This window comes from Cryptomeria japonica, chromosome 11, assembly GCF_030272615.1.
Source record: "Cryptomeria japonica chromosome 11, Sugi_1.0, whole genome shotgun sequence".
Lineage (NCBI taxonomy): Eukaryota > Viridiplantae > Streptophyta > Pinopsida > Cupressales > Cupressaceae > Cryptomeria > Cryptomeria japonica.
The window spans coordinates 630,111,362-630,135,070 of record NC_081415.1 but is presented as its reverse complement, the minus strand read 5'-3'; the positions used below and the strand labels follow the sequence as shown (position 1 = coordinate 630,135,070).

Genomic DNA, 23,709 nt, shown 5'->3' with positions numbered 1-23,709 from the left:
CCATTGGATCATACAAAGGGGGAGAGAGATTATGTAGTATGTTGAATATTACATGAGTTGACATCAATGCAAAAGGGGGAGATTGTTGGCATTGTGCTGTCATTGATGTCAACGGGTATAGAATCACTACCAGTATAAGAGATGTATGTGCAAAACTATCATGGATGAGTACATGATGATATATCTTTGATACCTTGTGTTGTAGAATACCAGTAAGGTAAGGGAGAGAATGTCATTCAGATGAATGACCACTGGAGTCACCGGTACACAAGTTAGTGTCTGACTTGTGTGGATGAAATGGACAGGCTACCAGTACAGTCTATCACCAGTAAGGAAAGGATGCCAACTTGTAAGTGTTGTGTTGACAGTACGTAGTTGCCAACCGGAAAGCTCATGACCAGTGTACAAGCAGGATGGTCAAGGTGCTTGAGATGTTATTTGTGATGAAGAGGCAAAATGCTACCTAAATCACATCAACATCAAAGGTGAAGTATGAGTAGGCCACCAGATTGCTAGTGTAAGTTCAACTAGCATGACTCCCACCAGATGAAGATGCTATCACAGGATAGATGATAGGTTGACAGAGGGTGCTGCCTCTATGAGAAAGGGTGACATATGTCAACCAGAAGTTGTATCCTCTCCTTGGTGAAGTTACACTTGTACTGGCAAAATGATTCCTTGAGATAGGTAGGTGAGTGAATGCAGAGACCGGATGAGCAAGTGGAAGATGATGAAGTCCCAGAGCATAAGATCAAAGATACACACCAGATCAGCATGTGAGGACAAGGTGTGCTACCGAGACAGGGAATGAGAGTTGAATTGATGAGTCTTCCATCTTGGAAAACCGATAGAGAAGAGACCTAGTCAGAAGATGATGAGGTCTGCAGTTGCAATCATGAAGTTACCATTATGCAGATGATGTGTTGTGTTGCCACAGGTGTAGAGTGTTGGAGGATGATGACATGGATTCATCTAGGTGATCACCCGTATGCAACAGATTGAATAGAATGAGAAGAAGTGAAAGACCTTCATTAATGAAGGTACAAATGATGAGTTACTCTTGATGGCTGCTGAGGTCCGACAAGTTTAATGATCAGGAAAACATGACATACCGGCAGGACCCTGAAGACATTGGCAGGAAGGATAACTGGCAAGGTGATTTGTGTCGGTAGGGTTAGTGAACCAATATGTGTGTACCGGTGATGTGTGTGGTTGGTGACTAAGTCTAAACCGACATAAACAATGTGATAAGGCCAATGTCGATAATGGTGCCACATGGAGTCAAGGTGGAGGACATGCATGCAATGGTAGATGGAGTGTGCATCGACGAGGTTGTTATAGAGTTGGTCGACAATTAATTGTAGACCCCGTAAATCATGGGAGGTGTTGCAGAGGAGTTACAGAGGTGTGCATCTCGAGGAAGGTCCAACAGAGGTGATCGATGGGATGCATCAATCAATGCAGAGTGTCCAGGTGCAGAATAAGGTTGGTGATGAAATCTGCAAAACCATTAATGGTTATTGATCTTGTGTCTCGTCGATTGACCGTCTGTGGTTGCTAAACATAGCTAACGTGTATTGGAAGGAACGTTAATGCCGAAGATGTGCAGATAGATATCTTGGAGATTAGATCGAATGAGATCTGATTGGATTTGGTTTGCCTCAAGGTTGATGAGGAAACCTTAACTGCCTGTGATTTGAATTTTATTTTGGCAGGAAAACCAGGTTATAAATAAGCCAAAATCATTGAAGGTTGCTGCTAAAGAAGAGAGTGTTGCTTTTGTATGTAAGATAAAATCAGTCAAGTAATCAACGAGTATCTGAAAAGAGATTGAGGGTGTGCAAGTGAGAATTAGGTTGAGAGGATCAACCGACAACGGTGAGGAACCGGTAGTCTGCAAGAGACTCTGAGAGAGAATTATATCGGCAGTGAACAAACCAGTAGAGAAGAGTTGCAAAAGAGTGCAAAGTAGGCAAGAAGGAACTAGAAAAAGATAGTATTGGTGGAGGATAGCAGAGCAGTTGAAAGAAGAGAGAACAGGCAGAGAGAAAACTGACAGAGGAGGAGAAGAGGTTGAATCAATAAGGTTGCCACAAGAGATAAGATTTTAACAATAAGTGGGTGAGGTAGAGAACCAGCAGTTAACTAGATAGAAGATCCAACAGTGAGATTTGTAGAAGAGTTACAAAATCCATTTGCAACAAGGTTATTAATTTATAAATGATTATGTTTTTGTATTTACTGAGTTGTAGCTCGATGCAGGGGTTGTAGCTCCTTGGGTTGGTGCCCTAAATCAGGGGTTGGTGCCCTGAATAGTGTAATCAGAGTTTCATTGTGAGGCTAGATTGGAGCACTAGTCTCCAACAACATTTCTCACTGAGGTTTTTCCCATCTTGGGTTTTCCTCGTACATGCTGGTGTTATGAGATGTCCCTTCGTTTGTGATTGCAATTGTGTTGGTCTCCCCACTAACCAATAAGTCTGCATTGAGTTATATTTGAGAATCGGTATACTCACATAGGATAGTTAAAGGAAAAGATTGAGAACCACTGATTCACCCCTCTGTCAATGGTGCATTTTGTGTATCAATTTATTACCTCCTCAGTGATCTTATAGGGCCAGTCCAGCCAAATAAATTCTTTGTGAATGCGGCTCAAAATGTAACGTACCTATTTCTCTTCATCAAATGTGGGAAAATCCATGAATTGAGTGAAATCCTTCCTTTGCAAGTGGGACAATTATGGTTTCAGCTGGTTATTCATGATCAAATTCTCAGTGAAAACGTATGATAACTCATAATCCCCAAGCTCCTCGATGTCACAATGAATGTATGCCCTAATGTCTTCGGTGTGAAGAAAACCATGGTAGATGCTCGAGAAGGCTCCCAAAGGTTCATCCAAAAGAGATTTGGAGGAGTGCTTCTTGAATTCCAGATGAGGGCGGTTCTTGATTTCCACCACCAAAGGAGTATTGACATTGGATGAAGAATCCATGATCAAAGAAGTGTCGAAACTAAGGTTTCTACTAACGAAAAATACCTCAAGAAACTGTCGAAAGATGAAATTGCTTTTGAGAGAAATTGCTCACACAAATTGCCTTGTACTCTTGAATTCTCTGAAAATCTCTCTTTTGAATGCTCGATCACTGTGTGAAGAAAGTAACTTAACTTTCCTTTTTATCATCGTTAACCCTAATTTTTTACTGTCATAAATGTTACCGCAAATTTTTATCGGGTCATGTAGTTTGCGAGTAGGTTCTAGTAAACACTTGAAATTGCCTAAGTATCCATCCGCAATCAGAATTCTCTGACTACATATCCAATCTGGGGTATTTGCATGATCTTCAATGATTTGCCTACCCCTAAGGTAGAGTGCCTTAGTTACCAGTTGTTCCTTCTTCTGGTGTAGGACTTGATGAATCTACCAGGTGTTCTGTCGATTGTGTGTCTGATCTCCTTACCCATCTTTTCTCATGTTGTTTTCTGATATCTTCCACCTTTGCCTTTCATATCTCATCTACATTTCCATTTGTTATCAATGGGTTCTTACTTCTGCAATATTTAGCAATATGTCCAATCTTGTTGCATGCATAACAAACAATATTGTTCTTCTGAATTGTTTTGTTAAACCCTTGATTTCCTTTTGTTTTGCATTGGTTAGCCATATGTCCAAATTTACTACATGCATGCCATCTTACATTTTCAAGACTGGTGAATGATGCATTTTTATGATTATTCCTATTTTTGCACTGACTTGCTATATGACCATATTTATTGCAAACAAAGCATGTACCATTGAATTTGTGAGCATTAGGTTGTCATACCAGTGATTTATGGCTCTGGTTGTTGACATGATTCTTCTTCTGACTGGAGGATTGATCATGTTGTGCAGTACCAGAGTTTTCTCCTTCTTCATAACCAAGACCTCTCTTATCATTAGCATCTCTATGACTCTTAAGTGGTTAATCAAGTTTGGCAGAACTGGCTTTGAATTTGTCCTTGTATTCATTTGCAGTGACTAAGTCATCTCTCATGATTATAATATGTCTCTCAAGTTCCTATTTGTTGTTCCGGGACTAGACCAACTCAAGTCTCAACATGTCATTCTCAGGTGTCAGTCTATTGCATTCATCAGATATGTCCTTCAATGCTTGAGATAGGTTTTCTTGATTCTTCTTTTTGTCTTCAATCTCCTTGCACATTCTCATGGTTAGGGCTTGCATCTCATTCTTCAAGGTAGTGTTCTCCTGAGTGTGTTTCTGACATTGATCCTTCATAGCATTTTCCTCATCACTAATTTGATTTTGGAATTGATCACAGAGTTCCTTCCTCTTAGCTTGAATAGTTGAAAGATTTTCTTGCAATGAAATGGTGTGTTCTCTAGCTTGCATTAGTTCATTCTTAGTTTACTATTTTCCATATGCTCATTATCAAGATCCTTAAGAGCAAGTTGAAGTTGTTGTTGCAGAATGGTTTCCATTGATTCCAAATTCCAAATCTTCCTCAAGTGGTTAAAATTTTTCCAAGGAACTAGCTCTGATACCAATTGTTGGAATCCAAGAACACTGAGAGGGGGGGGGGGGGGGGGTGAATCAGTGTTCTACTGGTAAAACTAATTCTAAACTTATTGCTTATGAACCAGTTAATAATAAACAAAGTTAAAGTGCATAAACCAAATAACACATAAAGAAGCAACACCATAACACCAATATTTATACATTGAAAACCCTGCAAAGAGAAAAACCATGGTGGGGATAATACCCGCAATATCTATATACTTGATCAAGGTATACAAATATTACATTGGGGGATTGCACATGTAATCAGGCCAACTTCCTAGAGCTCATTGCTCAAATAGAAGTCTCACTGACTTACACAGTATTACAAGATGATTAAAACCAAAAAAGAACTTATAAATTGCATCTAGCCAAGAAGGATAAGTTTTGGTTTACGCTCTGTTAATCCTCACTGTGTACCAGTTCATTGATGCCCTGTTCTGCTACCGATTTACACTGTGCACGTGAAATTGTACACAAATGCTTCCTATCGCTAACCAAAATGCATACGATCAATATTTAATGCATTCACAACCATAATCACATTCCAAAAATCGTCATATAATCCATCGTTGAAAGGATCTCCTTAAATACCCTTTTTAACTTTTCGCCATGCCGGCTTCAATGAAGAATATAATCCTGTGGGCTGCCAGATCATAATGTATTTCATACTTAATCCTGATGACCATGTCGGCCTACACACGTTACCAAATATTCCTTGAGAGAAATTATTGGGGCCACAAGATAACTTAGTCAGGTCCCATCCTTAATCGCATTCCAAATACACGTTACCGGGATGATGTCTTAACCGGTTGTAATGCAAAGTGAATATATCGGTTGAGTGTAGTGAATACCAGTTAACCCAAACAAAGAAAAATGATAGATCAATGAATCCCGATAAAGAATATCAACACCCAAAGATGAGTTGCCATCAATGATAACCCAAAATGCCATTAACCCTTACTGGATGAGTGTCAATTGCCAACAACACTAAACCACCACATCAGTATCTAACACATTGCGACATTCCCCATATCGACTAGCTTCCCTATTTACAAATACATGAAATATACCTCGAGGTCGTTACTACAATTGGCCATTTATACACAACAAAATTGGAGACACATATATATATGGACTATAAAAAACCTATAGAGTATCCATAAAAAAATGACTATTTCCCTTACAAACTATTTTTTGGCTACTTTGAGGGGTCCATTGACCTAATAATCTTCTAGTTTGACTTTCACACGATCTTTCCCTTTTTGCTCATTCGTTGCACCAGGACCATCTCATTCTAGTCTCTGTTGATGGAGATAATCTTTCAAAGCCTACATCCAATATGAGGTTCAACTTTCCTTTCATCCATATCAGTTGATTCACTCCACTTAATGAAAGTTTGAAGCAGGGGATTTTGATATCCAATTTTCAACCAGTCACCCTTCGATGCCATGAGACCTTCACTAAGGTGCACCCACTCTAGAGTCAGCCTCAAACCAAAAGTCTACTCGTCATCCACACATTCCTTTAGGACCCATTGGACATCCTCTTTGCTTCCTTTCTCTAAACCCCATGTCACAAGTAGTGAAATGATATTGATATTAGCTCGATATCGATGCTCTATTATCATAAATTCAACCCCAAGATGTTCAAAATCTACACAAACAGAGGATCATCATCCTTGGAAATGCTTTGTAGTCTCTTCTCCAAGATTTGACCCAAAAACGGCAAGTGCCGCTATGTAGTAACTAGGATAAAATTCACCTCCATCCTGCAACTCTTCACCACCAACTCTCTACATGCCACCTTACACCAATTTCAAATAGTTGTGATAAAAATGACCAAAATACCTTTAAAACATAATGTGTATCCCATCGCATTTAAACTACACACCTTTCCATTATGGTTGTTGCAGTTGGCGTCGTACAACCCATCATTATTAATCAAGTTGGATCTCTCGGAGATCCTCCCAATAAATGTTTTTTTGCTCCTCCATTAATGACAACACCCACTTCGATAACTTGTCCACCACCATATTTTTATTTCTCAACACGAGTAATTTTAAAATCCTTAAAATTTATTAAAAGTTCTCTTATAATTTTAACATATTTATTTAATTTTCACGTTGGAATTTCACCCCAGATAATGACATTGATAACATTTAGAGAATCACTCTCCAAATCTGCTTGCATTTTGACTTCATTGTTTGTACCTCCCTTCAATCTTTTAGCTCCAATTGCTAAAATATTTATGTTCCAATCTCTTGCCACAAAGCTTACACCTAAAGGGCCCAAATTCTCTCTTGACATGCCGTTGAAGTTGACTTTCGCCCATCCTACATCCAGTTTCATCCAATCAATAACTTCCTTCCCCTTGGAATCCAAATCAACCTCGAGAGGCCCATTAACAGGCCAATGTTTATATTATATTGTAATTATTAATATTATTTTATTGAAGAGAGTGTTATAGTTAATATTACAAAAGTATAATTAAAATAATATAATTTAATAATAAAAATAATTCAAAATTATAATAATTAAGAATTACAACAAACATTTTTATTACAATACTATAAAGGCAAGTACTCTGGCACTTGTTTTAGTTTATAATTATCTTAATATTTCACTTTGTTTGTATTTTGCATTATTGTTTTTCATTTGAAGTTATATTAAAAATTATTTTATTTATCTCCATGTCAAACCCTAATTTTATTTTGTCTTTTAAAATACAATTGAACAAACCAAAATAACAAAAATATTTTATATTAGTTATACTATAATATGCTATTCTATATGCTATTATAGTATATAAATAAATATTATAATTTTTATATTGTTTATATTGTATATTTATGTATCTTTATAAATATAATAAAAAAATCTAAAGCAAAATGATTTTAGAAAGAGAGAGAGAGAGAGAGGCAAATTATTGTCTCCTAATCATGCAAATGACATAAAATACAAGAATGTGGTTCAATAAGTTGAATCATTTGTGAATGTTGGTGTCATTTTCTTTTAGTTTTAGTTTAAATTTCATTGGATATATATAGACCCATCAAGTATTTCGGTCATCTTTGTGTGCAATTGTGCCTTTTTTAGCATGATGGTGTCTTGTTACAATGGTGTCTTTACAACTCTATCTTCTACAACTTAATTTCAACTCGTGACACATAGAGAAGTAGTGTTATAAGCTTTAGGTGCTTGTCGCAAAGAGATTGAACTTTAAGAATTTTTTGATTGCATTGATACCCCACAAAATATTTGAAAGATTGATGACAATACCCTTGGAATATCTATCAAGTACATTTAATAATAAATACAAATGAATGCATATATGACTTTTAATGTACAAAATGAACTTTATTATTTTAATTTTTATCCCTATTTATTATATTTAATGATCTACTCTTTTATATATTCATTTTTTTTAATAAACTATTATAAAACTCTTTTTTATTATCTAAATATAAGAAGAAAAAAAAACACAAACTAGAATAAAAAATAAAACCAAAATTGAAAAAATAACTTTTCAATATCATAAATATTACTTAAATTTTATGATATGATTGAGCAAATTATTGAAAAAATTGAATTGAATGAATGTTGACAGACATGCAAAAGACTACAACAGATTAAACTGGCATGCAAAGATTCAGCTAAAAATTCCGTTTCCCTTGTTAGTTCTGGCATCCGTTCAAATTACCAGCTGCAACGGTATGATCAAATGTATGCCTTTTTTATGTATGGTTTATCGGCTGGATAGCAGTCTCCGTTATTTTTAGTTTGAATCCATTCAGAAATTGTGTTATGATTGTCACACAATTAATATGATTCACTGCCAGGCGGACCCCAGATAAGATTTTCAGGCTGGCGACATTAACTACATTCTCAAACTGTATTGAGTAAATCTCTAGAGTCTCTCATACTACCTAGTTATGTTAATGCATTTATTTTTTAAACTTTGTTCTTGAGGAAAGATCTTACAGGAAGATGTAAATATATGTTTACAGTGGGCTACGAAAGTGTCTTAAAACCCATAAACATGCATGTTCTCTCAGTTACAAAGAATTAATCTTAACCCAGAAGGATGAAAATGGGGATGGTTGAAATTTGAAATACTGTAAATGGGAAAGGCTTAAAAATCCAGTTAACAGGCTGTTTATTTCGAGAGAATCCTTGAAGCTAGGTTGGAATCTCCACCTGATCATGATATCATCTATGTAAATCTGCAACCTTTTACGCACAATGGATAAATTATTTCCTCAAAAAGTGTAATCGAGGATGTAGTCAATTGCCGCGCAGATTGCTATGCTCCTCGAGCCATTTTAGCAGTTTGAGAGATGGTAGATAAATTAGAGATCCACATTTCTTGTGCTAAGCTGAATTAGGCTGAATTACAATTCTGAGCTTTTCCCCAATTTGAACAGCCTAAGGATTTAGGAATTTAAACTCAATCCTGAAATGGGTTTCTTATGACTCTTCTGCTCACATAAATCACAGAGTTGGATTTGTCATGAGAGTGGCTGCTTGACAGGTTTGAGCTTCCCACTACAGTTCTGAGTTTTGGTCCATTTCAATCCTTGATCCTCTGTAATCAGGCTGTTCTGTAATCTTTATTGGGTGAAAGAGTAGTTAAGCATTATCTATTCCTGCAGCTTGGGGTTCTGACAATTTGATTATAATCATGGGTGTAACTGGTAAAGGGAAATCATCTGAAGAGGTTCCTAGTAGATGTTTTCGCTATAATTCCCCTGTTGTTCAGGTTATCCTTATTGGATTTATCTGCTTCTGCTGCCCTGGCATGTTCAATGCTCTCACAGGCATGGGAGGTGGAGGACAGGTGGACCCAGATGCAGCCAACAATGCCAACACTGCTCTTTACACAACATTTGCAGTGTTTGGCATATTGGGTGGGGGGATTTACAACCTTCTAGGGCCTCATCTGACCCTTTTTGCAGGATGCTCCACCTATGTGCTCTATGCTGGATCATTTCTCTATTACAACCATTATCAGAATGAATTGTTTGCTATAATTGCAGGGGCACTTTTGGGTGTTGGGGCAGGACTGCTTTGGGCAGGCCAAGGTGCCATCATGACCTCATACCCTAGTGAAGACAAGAAGGGCAGATACATATCCTTGTTTTGGAGCATTTTCAATGTTGGAGGTGTGCTTGGAGGTTTCATCCCCTTTCTATCAAACTTTCAAAAGAAAGCAGGGAATGTGAATGATTCAACATACATTGGATTCATGTGCTTCATGTCTTTTGGTACTTTTCTAACATTAGCCCTGCTTCCAGCTCATAAAGTGGTCAGGAATGATGGAACTAGGGCAGGCACATTGAAGTATTCCAATCCCAGAACTGAGTCACTGGAGATTCTCAAGCTGTTTATGAATTGGAAGATGCTGCTGCTAGTTCCTGCTTCTTGGGCTAGTAATTTCTTTTACACCTACCAATTCAACAATGTTAATGGTAAGCTTTTCACAATAAGAACAAAGGGTTTGAACAATGTGTTCTATTGGGGTGCTCAGATGTTGGGTTCTATAGGAATAGGGTGCATTCTTGACTATAGTTCTCAGAGCAAGAAGAAGAGAGGATATACAGGTGTGGGCATAGTAGCATTGCTTGGGACAGCCATATGGGGTGGTGGGCTTGTCAATGAGCTGAAATACAATGGGAAGAACCCTAATCTGGATTTCATGGACTCTGGGGTCTCTTATGCAGGTCCATTTGTCCTGTATTTCTCCTATGGACTTCTGGATGCCACCTTCCAAACTTTGGTCTATTGGATGATTGGAGCTCTTGCTGATGACTCCCAAACCCTAAGTAGGTACAGCGGATTCTACAAAGGTGTGCAGAGTGCAGGAGCAGCTGTTGCTTGGCAGCTTGATTCACGCAGTACTTCTCCACTAACAGAACTTAAAATCAACTGGTGCCTTACCTCCATTAGCTATCCCCTGCTACTTATTCTTGTTGCCTTTGCTGTGCATGATAGGAGGACTGTTGCAATTGATTTTGAAGCAGGCATGGGTAAGGGAAATGGAGCACCAAAGAACAACATGCAAATGTAGTTGCAGGGAAATTCTCTGTATAGACCAGTCTAATTAATGAATACTATGCATTCAACACAATCTACTAAATGATGAAATAATTCTAATGCAAGCTTTGGTTTGGAGTGATCAGGGTCTACTCAGGGTTTTTCTTTTCATATATTACTCCTACCTAGTTAAAGTTAACTATTTCCTAATCTGCTTTCTCAGAGGAATGCTTCCTAAATATGCTTATCATGTTTTGCTTGCAAAATTGTGAGAATGGAACACATCAGAAGCGATTGTTCTGTTAGATTGGACATTTAAAAACTTAAATATAAATAAGTTTTGCTTTAAGCAATTGTAGAGTACTACTTCTAGATGTCTCTATGTGAATGGTTGCTACTAAGATTTCATTCTTCACCCTTTCACTTCTGCTGTAACTGCTTTTTTTAAACAAAGCAAAGAACAAATACATAATAAATAATGAACAGCTCAAAAGAACTACAAGAAATGGAAGAACAAAACCAGATCAATCACCAATACAGATGATCCCTTTTAATGTTTATACCCCATCTCCATTGAACATTTAGCTATTTTAAGAAAATATTGGTGGTGGCTGCCTTTTATTGAATTTATATCTGCTGCAATGGTTTAATGGGGATTTGTCCATTTTTGGCATGGGATTTTATATATCCGTGGGATGTTTTGTTGGAAAAAAGAGGGAGTTTTTGGAGGATAATTTGGCGGAGTTTTTTAAAGAGATTTTGGATGATAGATCTAGATAAAATGTTGGTGTCTACAGTAAAATGAGATAGAGTAGTTAGTTTGTAAATATTTTTTTTTCTAATATAAATGTAATATGATATGTGTTGTGTCGAAATATTATCTTTTGTTGGGGCTTTCCATCATGTTATATTTATTTTTTTGTTGCCGCTTTCCATCATGTTATATTTATTTTTTAGTTTATAGAATAGTTTAATAGATATTGTCGATTTTTTTTTGCTTTTTATTTTTCTTTTGTTGAGGATGTTTGTTTTAGTTCCAAGAGAATATTCTTGAAGGGTAGTAATAAAACATTGTTTTTAATGATTAATTTGTAGATAAGATAAATTTGCATTAGTTTTAGTATCAAAGCATCCATAGATACTAAAAGTAGAGAGTTTTTGGGACAACTTTAGTTGTTTTTAAGATACAAAATATGGATGATTGAGAGGAAGGTTGTGGTTGTGGATAGTGATGCATTTGTAAAGATCAATTATAAAGTTGTGTTATTTGTTTTGTTTTGTTTGAACTAATATTATTTAACTTGTAGTAACAAAGGTTGCTTACATTAGTTCAATCTATGTTATAGCCTAGAGGAGAGTCCACATTAATTGAGGAAGAAGGGTTTGGAGGAATGTAGGGCCTCAAATAAATGTTTAGGAATGGCTTAAGATATTAGAAGCCATTGAGGCTACATTACATATGGATGTGTATGAACAAGAGAAAGAAAATCTAGGAAATGTTGGGGCAATGGACCCTTTGAAGAGGCTCATAAAACCATAAGAAGAGAAGAATCTAAGATAAAAGTTGATATATAAAACTCTAAATGTGAATTCAATCTAGATTTATTCCTAGGCTAGCCCAAGGAGTTAGAGTATTTGAACATGTAAGACATTGATGAGGACGATACTAGAAGAGTGAAAATTGTAGCATCCAAACTTAAGTCACATGCAACTCTAATGTGGGAGAATGTGTAGAGTTTGAGAAGACAGGGAAAGGAAAACATTAGGCTATTGCCTAAGATGTCAAAATATTTGAAAACTAGATTATTTTCTTTTGATTACTAGCATTAATTATTTAAATAGTTTGAGAACTCAAAACAAAGAGATTTATTAGTGTAGCTTAATACTAATATATATATATATATATATATATATAAAGAGAGAGAGAGAGAGAGAGAGAGAGAGAGAGAGAGAGAGAGAGAGAGAGAGAGAGAGAGAGAGAGAGAGAGAGAGTTATAACCTAATATGTTAATGGTCTTAGGTTTCAACTTCAAGATGACCTTGCCTTGGTGAAAGTTCAAACTGTGGATGAGGCATTTAAATATATGCCTTAAAGACAAAGAAGAAACTAAAATAGAAAATTAAAATGATGAATAAAAGAAATGATAACAACTAGAACAAAGGTGAATGAGTTTCCTTGGGACTTTCCATGAGTGAAGAACCTGAAGGAGTCAACAATGTGAAAGTTGACTTCTAAGGAAGGTGATGCTTTAGAGGTAAGCGATGAAGATGCCAATATTTTGTAATTTTGGAATCCATTTTAGATGTTTCATTTGTAACTAAGGTCATATCTATTCCCCTCGAAACCCCAAAGGGTGATGGTATCCTAGGAAGATGAAGAACCTTTGATGGTGAAAGTTGAGGCTGAAATGATAAAGAACTTGATATTGTGAATAACCTTGATGTCTTGGAATAAAGAGACATCATAAGTTGATTATAGGATAAAGAGTTTATTCTAAAAAAATATAAGTCTACAAACAAATTTTGTAAGATGATCATAGATGGTTGATCTATCAACTATCTAGTGTGTTGTTACATCCCCAAATTTTGTTTAGTATTTCATTCCAATTCTGAATGATTTTTACTTTTAATTTTCATGTTATAAAGGTAGAATTACTATGAATCTAGATGAACCATCATTAACTAATGTGTTATGATGTCAAATTTGGTTTCTAACATGTTTTGAAACTCGCAATGAAAGATATAGATTAAATTGTTCATTTTGTGATGAATTTGAAATACTAGAATGTTCTATTATGGAATATGACTTTATGTATGAAAGTGGCCTAATCACATGTTTGATTGTCCAAGTGATATCTAGGAAGAAGTTCATAGAGTTCATCCTACCAAAATAACAGGGAGAGTATCATCCAGGAGAGGAGTATAGACAAAGGGAAAATGTGTCGATGCATGTGACTAGTCAGTTCACAAGTGTCGCTAGAACATAGATCTTCCAGATTGGTCATACTTGTTAGAAGATAGTCTAAAGTCGTATGGTCGAAGTGAGATATGTGGCACATGACACTAGTATTCAAATGGCTCAAGATAGCTTCCCTTGTCTATACTCTTTATGAGTGGTAGGGACATTTCCAATAGGAAGGTGTGCGGGAGACCGTTGGTCTGTGGTTGGAGGAATAGCGCTCAGATGATGCTCTCTCTCCTGCAATTGACTAGCCAAGGCTTGCGAGGTAGATACAAACTTCCTAAGTGGGTAACTTTTGGTAATCTTTGTTTATGCTATGTAATGTATTAAATTTTCAATGCAATGAAAAGAAATGGTTACCTTTCCATAAATTTTTATGTGGATAAATTAATGAATTCAATTAAATGATTGCTTGAAATAAAAATGATTTTTTTTACATGATTTACTACCTTTTTGGTTTTTAACTTTTGAAAAGTAAATTGAGTTTATTTCTTTAGTGTTTAGTTAGATGGTCATTACATGTGTACAAAAATGGTTAACAAATTATAGCTTGCTTGCATTCCAAATCTAAACCTTACAAGATTTATTAGTTGAAGAAGGATCACGATGTAATTGTGCGTTGTTGCTTTTACACTTGGCCCTTATGTGGATGCTATGCTAGATGTGAGATGGCACTAATAGATGTGTGTCGTTCACTATTGAGAAGATGTGGTAAATACAATAAAAAGGTAATCCATTATGGAAAGGAGAACACTTATGGGGTACAATACGAATGAATAAAACACCTAAATTTTTTAAAGAAGGATCTAGCATTTGAAATGTTAGCTATGTCTCAAATATTAGAAGCTAGATTTGATCTTGAAGAGAAAAAAAATCCTAAATAAGTGAAGAAATGGGCCAAAGACATGTTTGGAAGCTAATATTGCAAATGACTTGAAGAGTGTAGTATGATGGAAATTTGATGAAAATAATGGATTTGCAATGTGACTTAGCTAGCAAGGTTAAAGGTGCACCTCAAAAGACAAATATTGAAGTTTCAATTGACTACAACCTTAATTTAAAGAAAATGCTAGAAGATCCTACAAGTAAATCTCACTACATCGAGATGCTTAATGAGTTGTGGGATTGTAAGCAAGATCCTAGAAATTTCTTCAAGAATGTTATAAAAATTTTGGTCAAGATTGTAATGCCCTAGCTTTTACACTAGGATGTTAATGGCAAAATATGGCCTAACATTTATTTTGTGATAGAAAAATGGCATTAAACAATCCATACAACACTAGCATGTGCCGGTGAGAGGGGAACGCCCTAAGTGGGAATGACTAAAGCGAAGTAATTCCAACCCTTTATAATCAAATGTGGTGGTGATGAAAATCACCTCCAAGGGTAGTGATTCATTGATAGCCCTCCCCCAGTATCCTTGTGATGCATAAAGCCTTTTTTTCTAAAGGTTGGTGATGCAAGAGCATCCCCGGTTCTTGGCAATCTTGCATCAACCAAAAATATTTTTTTTCTGTTTGTTTTCTATTTTGCAGTTTCAGCATTTCATTCTGCACTTTCTTGCATTGGCTCACCAGATCTTGTGGAGTTGGATTTTGCTCGAGGACATGATAATATTCCATATTCCTAAACCACAGATCATTTGGATTATTTTCCAACAAGTTATCGATTCCGGATTCCGAGATAGTTTTCAAGCACTGAAACCATTTGGACCTATTTGCATTGGTGAACCTACCATATCCCTTACGTATCTTGCGAAGCCCTGTGTGTTGATTCCGATGTTCCTTGGCATGTGACCGAACTTCCCTTTGATCCACACTTCACCCTTTGGACTTTGTGGAGGAATCTCTTTGGCAGAGGCCGACCTATTGGTTTTACATGTTTGATCTTGTTCTTCGGCATTTGATTCCTTTTGGGCTGACCAGATCCTCTTGGATCATATAAATTATTTTAATTGAGCATTAGAAGTCAGTCAAAAGGAAATCAGGTAGAAGATAGTAGATAGATTTTAGATTTGGAGGTTTGAGAGTGACATATTCTGTAATTAAGCATGTTTGTAGCGGGCCAGTGAGCCAGATCTTGTAACCCGTATGTTACTGGTTATTTGTAATCAATTTTCATGATCTAATTCATTGAGTTTTGCATTTCCTCCATCATAGTTTCTTGTTTCTGTTGTGTTTACTCTTGTTGCTCAGTCCAGATTGAACTCTTTGAGGTCCCTCCTAATTGGTGACTGCATCAAGTGGTATCAGAGCGAGATTTCATTCCAAAGATTGTGTTGTCCTGAGAATTTTACTGGAGGGTGGCAGACTATGGATCTGACCTATAGCTACAAAGGACTGTCATGGAGATGACACAAAGAGGAAATAGGAATGGTGGAGCATGTGAGAATGCAGACCCTGTTGTGATGGAAATGTTGCGAGGAATTGCAGCTTGATTGGAAGCCATTGAGATAGCCCAAAGAAGAGGCCGACATATTGAAGATGTGAGCGAATATGAGGAAGAAGAGGCCCTGATAGAACAAGTAGAAAATCCACCAATGATCGATCCAGATGAAGAAAGGTTCTTGAGGGTTTTGAGTAGGGTGAACACTAAACCACATTTTACCCCACCGGAGTGTGATGGAAAGTTGGATTCGGATGAATTGATGGATTGGATCTCGGAGATGGAGAAGTATTTTGATTTTGAGAACACTGTAGAGGAAAGAAAGGTGAAGTATGCCTGTACATGGTTGAAAGGTCATGCATCTCTTTGGTGGGAGAATTTGCAGGTTGATAGACAGAGAAGAGGTAAAGAGAAGATCAATTCATGGGAGAAGATGTTTGCTAAGTTAAAATCAAATTTTATGTGTAAATCTATTCCAGAAGTTGTAGAACTTGAAGCAAAAGGAATCTAGTGTGAAGGAGTAAACCAAAATATTCTACAAGTTGAATATCAAATCTAGACATGTTGATGATGAGGTTGAACAAGTTGCGAGATATTTGAATGGACTACGGATGTCTATACAAGATGAACTCATTTTGATCAAGTTACAAAGTGTTGAAGAAGTGTACTAGTATGCCTTGAAAGTAGAAGAGAAGCTAAACAAAAGACATGAGCAGAAACATCGAGGTAGAGGTGGAAGGTTTTCCGAAGGAAGAGGAACCTATATGGATTAGAACAAGGACAAGGAAGTAAGCAAAGAAGGTAATTTATACCAGATGGATGACATAAATTTCTACCGAAGGAGAGAACCCGATGGCTACCGGAATGAGGGTTTTGAAAAAGATGATAGAAGACAAGACGAGAGTGTTTAGAGGAACTTGCTATAATTTTGGAGGAGGAGGACATCGTTCTTTCGAATGTAAGAAGACATAGAACATTGGGAGAACAACATTGGTATAAGAAAGCCCCACCGGATTGGCTAACAAACTGGAAGATGGAGAACTATTGATGATGAGGAAAGCTTTGTGTCATACCAGAGGAGATGAGGAGCCTTTGCAAAGAAGAAATTTGTTCAAGACTAGATGTAAGGTATTTGGTAAGTGTTGTAAAGTTGTTATTGATAGTGGTAGTTGAAATAATCTTGTTTCAGAAGAAATGGTGAATAAGTTGAAGTTGGAAAGATTGAAACACCCTAAGCCTTATCAGATAGCATGGATTCAGGGTGATCATAAGTTGTTAATAAGTGAGCAATGTTTGGTGAAATTAAAAATTGGAAATTATCATGATGAAGTCTTGTGTGATATTATGCCTATGGATATTTGTCACCTTTTCTTGGGTAGACCTTGGCAGTTTGATAGACAAGCAATACATGATGGGAGAAAGAACATATACACTATTGTAGCAAATGAGATGAAACAAACCTTGTTACCTTTGGAGGAATCCCTGAAGAGTGAAGTCTGTACGAATTATATAATCTGTTTAGTGGGTGGAAGGAAGTTCCTAGATGGAATGAGACATGAGAATATGTGTTTTGCAATAGTTCCAAAGGAGACTGAGAATCTAAAGCATGAAGAAGAAGAACTAGAGGAGATAAAGCAGTTACTGACAAAGTATGAAGACATCATTTTAGATAATGTACTTGATGGATTACCACCTATGAGAAGTATCAATCATTGCATAGACCTAATTCTCGGAGCTAGTTTGCCTAACAAAGCTGCACACTAGTTGACACTGACAGAGAATGAAGAGTTAAATAGACAAGTGTAGGAATTGTTGAAGAAAGGTTTGATCAGAGAAATTTTGAGTCCTTGGGAAGTACCAATAGTATTAGCACCTAAGAATAATGGAGAATGGAGGATGTGTATCGATTCCAGAACAATAAACAAGATCACAGTGAAGTACCGGTTTCCTTTACCTAGGATAGATGACATAATGGACTATTTGAGTGGAGCCAAATACTACACAAAGATAGACTTGAAGAATGGATATCATCATATCAGAATCAGAGAAGGAGATGAGTGGAACACAACATTCAAGACAAATTAAGGATTGTATGAATGGTTGGTGATACCTTTTGGGTTGACTAATGCACCTAGTACTTTCATGAGGTATTAAATAAATTCTTGCGTAAGTTTGTTATTGTATATTTGGATGACATTCTGATTTTTAGTAAGACAAAAGAGGAGCATTTGTTTCATTTAAAATAAGTTTTGTAGAGGTTGAGAGAAGAAAAGTTGCTAGTAAACCTTAAGAAGTGTACTTTCATGAAGGAAGAGTTACGCTATTTGGGTGTCATGCCCAAAATTTAGGGCAAAAACGGAACAATTTTTTTTTAAAAGACATACTAATTAATTAACAAGTTAACTCACACGACAAGCGTTATAGAAATTTCCATAATTAAATTCGAGCTAGTTCTGAGGTGAACCAAGCATTGATAGATTGTTAAATATTATTTGCGGAAAACTAACTGGTTTAATTTAATCTCCACGAGATACCTAGTCTTTGGGTTTATTAAATCAATCAAGCTAAAGGAATAGGAGAGGGAAAATTAATTTAATCTCCAATATGACTATATAGTCTAATCAATCATTTTTAAATTTCTCTTATTAAATTACACGGGACATTATTAAATACATTTAAAATTATAAAAGCTAGGCTTACCTCCAATAAATTTGTTTATTTCACTTTTCTTTTACTTCTTATAAGTATTCATACGGAGGTATTTAACTATCTAAAAAAAAACTCCATTATATACTTTTAAATATTTTAAACTTTATTATATACTTACCCAATTTATAACCAGAATATATATATATATATATATATATATATATTTAAATATATAATATATATATATATATATATATATATTATTTTAATCCTTTTAAAAATTGTCTCCCCAAAATAATAGTTAATTTTCTCTCCAACCCTAAATAGGGTTTCACATTATTATTATTTCTTTTATATAAATATATTACTAACTATGAAACTATTCTATTATTTTAATCCTTTTACCCTAGCCCTACCTGGGCTAGGGTTTAATTCTCTTTTTTTTTAAAACATTGTGTAATCTTTTTAGCAGGGCCGAACCCCATGGCGGCCATTTTTTTTATTGCAGGTCGTTGAAGGCGGCGGGGAGGGCGACTGGAAGAGGGCCGAGACGCCACTGTGTGGGCGCACAGTGGGCACCGCGGCACCACTGTGTGTCCACACAGTGGGCGCCGCTAGCGGCTCCCCCACTGTGTGGCCACACAATGGCGGCCGCGGCCGTCCACTGTGTGTCCACACAGTGGGAGCTGAAGCGGCTCCACTGTGTGTGCACACAGTGGGCGCCGCGCGGCCCTCACTGTGCGTACACACAGTGGGGTCCGCGTGGACCAAAAATTTCCTTTTTTTTTTTAATTTATTTTTATTTTTTAAATATATTATATATAAATATATATATATATATTTATATTTATATAAATTTATAATCATAGTTAAAAAGGGTGAAAATATGCAAAATTTTAAAACAAAACTAATAAAGGAAATGCATTGCGTTAATTCAAATATATATACCAGAAGTAGAAATAAAACAAGCTTTTCTTCTTTTTTTTTAACAACTCTAAGATATTCTACCAATTTACAAGATGTTTCTTTGTATAGCCACAACAATAAAACTTCAAGTCTATCTCAAGAATTACAACTTGCCTCTCATTTCTAAGAATGAGGGCTTACTACTGTAACAACTTTAAACAAATATTTGCAAATGAAATAAAGTATCTTCAACAATAATCTTCTGCATCTTTTCATGGCACCTATCCTCTTCTCCTGACTCTCCTGCATAATAGAAAAACACAAATATGACCACGAAGTGCTCACCTCCCAGCCTAGGCTAACTGGTAGCCACCCCCAAGCTCGGAGAACCAATTCCTAGACGAGTAACAAACAGGCAAACACATAGAAAACAATGCATACATAATTTTTTTCAGACACATTCCCAACTTGGCTTTCATAGCACCACACTTTGGTGATGAACATTTTCAAAGGGTGGTAGTGGACCAATACCTTGAGGAGAACTGCAAGTATGAAATAAACAAGAAGCCACCTCATGGCACAATAATAATATCAAGAATCTCAACCCCTTATTCCTTATGCCCCCCAAAGGCATTCTAGCCTTATATCCCTCCTTATGACCCCCATTGCACAAACAGGCCATGCAGCAAGGGTCACACAAAGATCCCTTGTGATCGCTCTCAAAGAGAGTCTCTCACTTGAGGGTTGTCACTGCTACCACCCTCAAGATCCTCTTCTCTCCCAAGAGTAAGAGATCTTGAGAAAACTCCCAAAACACAACAATTCATAAAGCAAAAATACCAAAAGATTTTCTAACACCAATTTTTTAGAACACAGATTTCTTACACCAACAAACTTCCAGACATAAACAAGAAGAAGACATTAAAAGAATAACTGAAACCAACCTTAATCTGCCAAAAGGTATTATGATATTTGATGAAGAGCTGCCCAATCCACAAATCTTTTTCCTTCTACCCTTAATCAATTTTTCTATTCCATAACATTATTTTCTTTTCAAATTTTCTCTTGTCTCCAAAAATGGAGAGTGGGTGATTTCCCTCCAATTCTCAAAAATCTTGCTTAAGAAGCTCACTTTCTGAGTTCTCACAAGTTTCTAAAAACCAAAAAGGAAAGAAAGCAAAAATGCAAAAAGACTCTCATTCCAAAAGGAAAAATCTTGATTAGATTTAACTTCTAATTTTCAATTTTCGCTCAACTCAAAAAAGCCAATTTTTAAAGCGTTAAAAAGATCATTATAAAGTAGAAACTTGCCTAAAATTACCCCTAACCCTTAGGTATACCTTATGGGCTTTAGGAAACCCTATTAAACTACCCCTAGGTGTTCATTTAACCCATTTTAAACCCCTCTGAAGTTTATTTTCGGGTCAAACATAAGTTGACCACCCCAAATATTATATTCCCAAAGTATTTATGACAACACATTATTTTATTTAAGAAGAACTATAATTAAACACTTTCCCACCAAGAGACAAAATAAAACATTTAAATTTAAATCCACACGTGTCAAGTGACACAAATAAAACACTTTTACAAAAATGAAACATGAAATTGTCTCTTGTGGTTTTTTACACAATAAATTTAAATAACACTTAACACTCATGCATCATATACTGTTACGAATAAAATACAACACAAACGGGGTGTTGTCTCTCCAAATAGACAAACCCTGGCTTACGAACATACATAAGTCTAGGTTTGATTCTCCGTAATTTTCCATGGTCACATGGTAAATTTCCTGCGCATCTCAATTTACACATTAGTACTTCCAAATATCCATATATAATATAATTCAATAATATAACAATACACATCATTACTTGCATACAATTTTCATCTACACAGATTGAATACATCTTTTATCAAGCAATTTCACATAAGCAATTTCATCCCAATTCACATAAACTAAACATACATCATAGTTCTATATTCAGAGTAAAGTCCTGCAAATTCAATAACGACATCTATCATTGCAATATCATCCTATCTAACAATCATGTAGTGTTCTATCTCATAAAGCATGTAAGTAAATCATCAAATCATAGCAATGTTATCCAAATCCTAAAATCATATAAGTTCTAAGTCTCAAAATGCATCAAAATAAAGTATCCATAATAGTCTAAATATAAAATCCACTGAATGTCAAACTGAGTCGAGGTGAGGCCTCACATTGGGATTTGTGATATTTGCGGATGGTTTGAAGATGGACCTTGAGAAAGTAAAAGAAATTGTTGAATGGCCTACACCGAAAAGCATTGGAGAGGTAAGATCATTTCATGGATTGGCTAGCTTCTACTGGAAGTTTATCAAAAATTTCAGTTTAGTTTGTAACCCTATGACTGAGACAATGAGGGGAGATAGGAAGGAATTCAAGTAGACAACCGGAGCAAAAAACAAGTTCTGAATTGTTGAAGCAGAAAGTGACTGAGAAGCCTATGCTAGCTTTACTGGATTTCAACAAAGTGTTTCAAGTAGATTGTGATGCAATTGGAACCACAATTAGAGTAGTCTTGAGTCAGGAAGGGAGAGCAGTAGCTTATTTCAGTGAGAAGTTGAATGATGCTAGGAGGAGATATTTAGTGTATGATCAAGAATTTTATGCCATAGTTCAAGCCTTGAAGAAATAGAGACATTACCTATTGCCTAAGGAGTTTGTGTTGCATACCGATCATCAAGCCTTGCAGTATTTGAACAGTTAGAGTAAGTTGAATTAGGGACATATGAGATGGGTAGAGTTTTTTGTAGAGTTACACCTTTGTGTTGAAGCATAGAAGTGGGAAATCTAACAAAGTTGTTGATGCATTGAGTAGGAGGAGGAATTTTCTGACAAAGATGAGAGTGATAGTATTAGGATTTGAGGAGTTGAAGACCTTGTATGATGATGACTCGGATTTTGCAGAACCTTGGAAAGCATGTAGAAAACCGTTTATGGTAGATAGAAGAAAGTAGCTAGATTACTTCATTTAGGATGGGATGTTATTCAGAGGAGTTCAGTTGTGCATACCTAAGAGTTATATGAGGGAGAATCTGATAAAGGAGAAACATAGTGGAGGATTAGCTAGACACTTTGGTGTTGATAAGATAGTAGCATTGGTGAGTGAGCATTACTTTTGGCCTCATATTCATAAGGATGTTAGGAAATTTGTGTAGAGTTGTAGAGTTTGTCAATTTGCAAAAGGCAGTAGTCAGAATGTGGGATTGTATATGCCTTTAACAGTATCAGAGAGACCTTGGGAGGATATAAGCATGGATTTCATACTTGTATCGCCTAAGAAATAGAGAGGGAATGATTCTATATTTGTGGTAGTGGATAGATTCTTGAAGATGGTTCATTTCATACCTTGTAAGAAGACATCAGATGCAGTGCATATAGCTAACCTACTTTTTAAGAAAGTGGTAAGGTTGCATGGATTACCTAAGAGCATAGTTTTAGATAGAGATACTAAGTTTGTTGGTTATTTTTGGAGAACACTTTGGAAGAAGATGAAGACAGATTTAAAATTCAGTTCTACTTTTCACCCACAGACCGATGGACAGACATAGGTAGTAAACCATAACTTGGGAAATTTGTTGAGATGCTTAGTTGGAGAGAAACCTAGAAGTTGGGATTTGATTATTGCCTACAATAATTCAGTGAACAGGACTACCGGAAGAACACCTTTTGAGATTGTTACCAGAGCACACCCTAGAGGTATATCAAAATTAATATGTGTCAGTAATGAAGACAAGCAAAGTGCAGAGGTAGAAGAATTTGCAGATCACATGAAAGCCTTGCATATTCAAGTTAAGTAGCATTTGGAGGACATGAACAAGAAGTATAAGGAGAAAGAAGATGAGAAGAGAAGACATAAGGAATTTGAATTTAGCGATGAAGTGATGGTGTATATGAGAAAAGATATATTTCCAGTTGGAACCTATAAAAAGTTGTAGATGAGGAAGTTTGGACCTTGTAAGATCTTGAGGAAGTTCAGTTCCAGAAATGCATATGAAGTGGAGTTACCGAATAGTTTGAGTATTTCACCTATATTTAACATTGCAAATCTACATCAGTATCATGAACTAGATTTCAGTGAGGATAGTATTGTAGACTTGGAGAAACAATTTCCCTGGAAGGAGCCAGATTAGATTGAAGACATTTTGGACAATAGGATTGGGCATAACA

General features: G+C 36.1%; 1 protein-coding gene across 1 annotated transcript; it reads left to right on the top strand.

The window, feature by feature from the left end:
- Window positions 1–8,517: 8,517 nt before the first annotated feature.
- Window positions 8,518–10,939, top strand: LOC131063086 (UNC93-like protein 1). Its single transcript, XM_057996860.2, has one exon. The coding sequence runs from the start codon at window positions 9,237–9,239 to the stop codon at window positions 10,620–10,622; it is 1,386 nt and encodes a 461-aa protein (XP_057852843.1). The 5' UTR covers window positions 8,518–9,236; the 3' UTR covers window positions 10,623–10,939.
- Window positions 10,940–23,709: the final 12,770 nt, after the last annotated feature.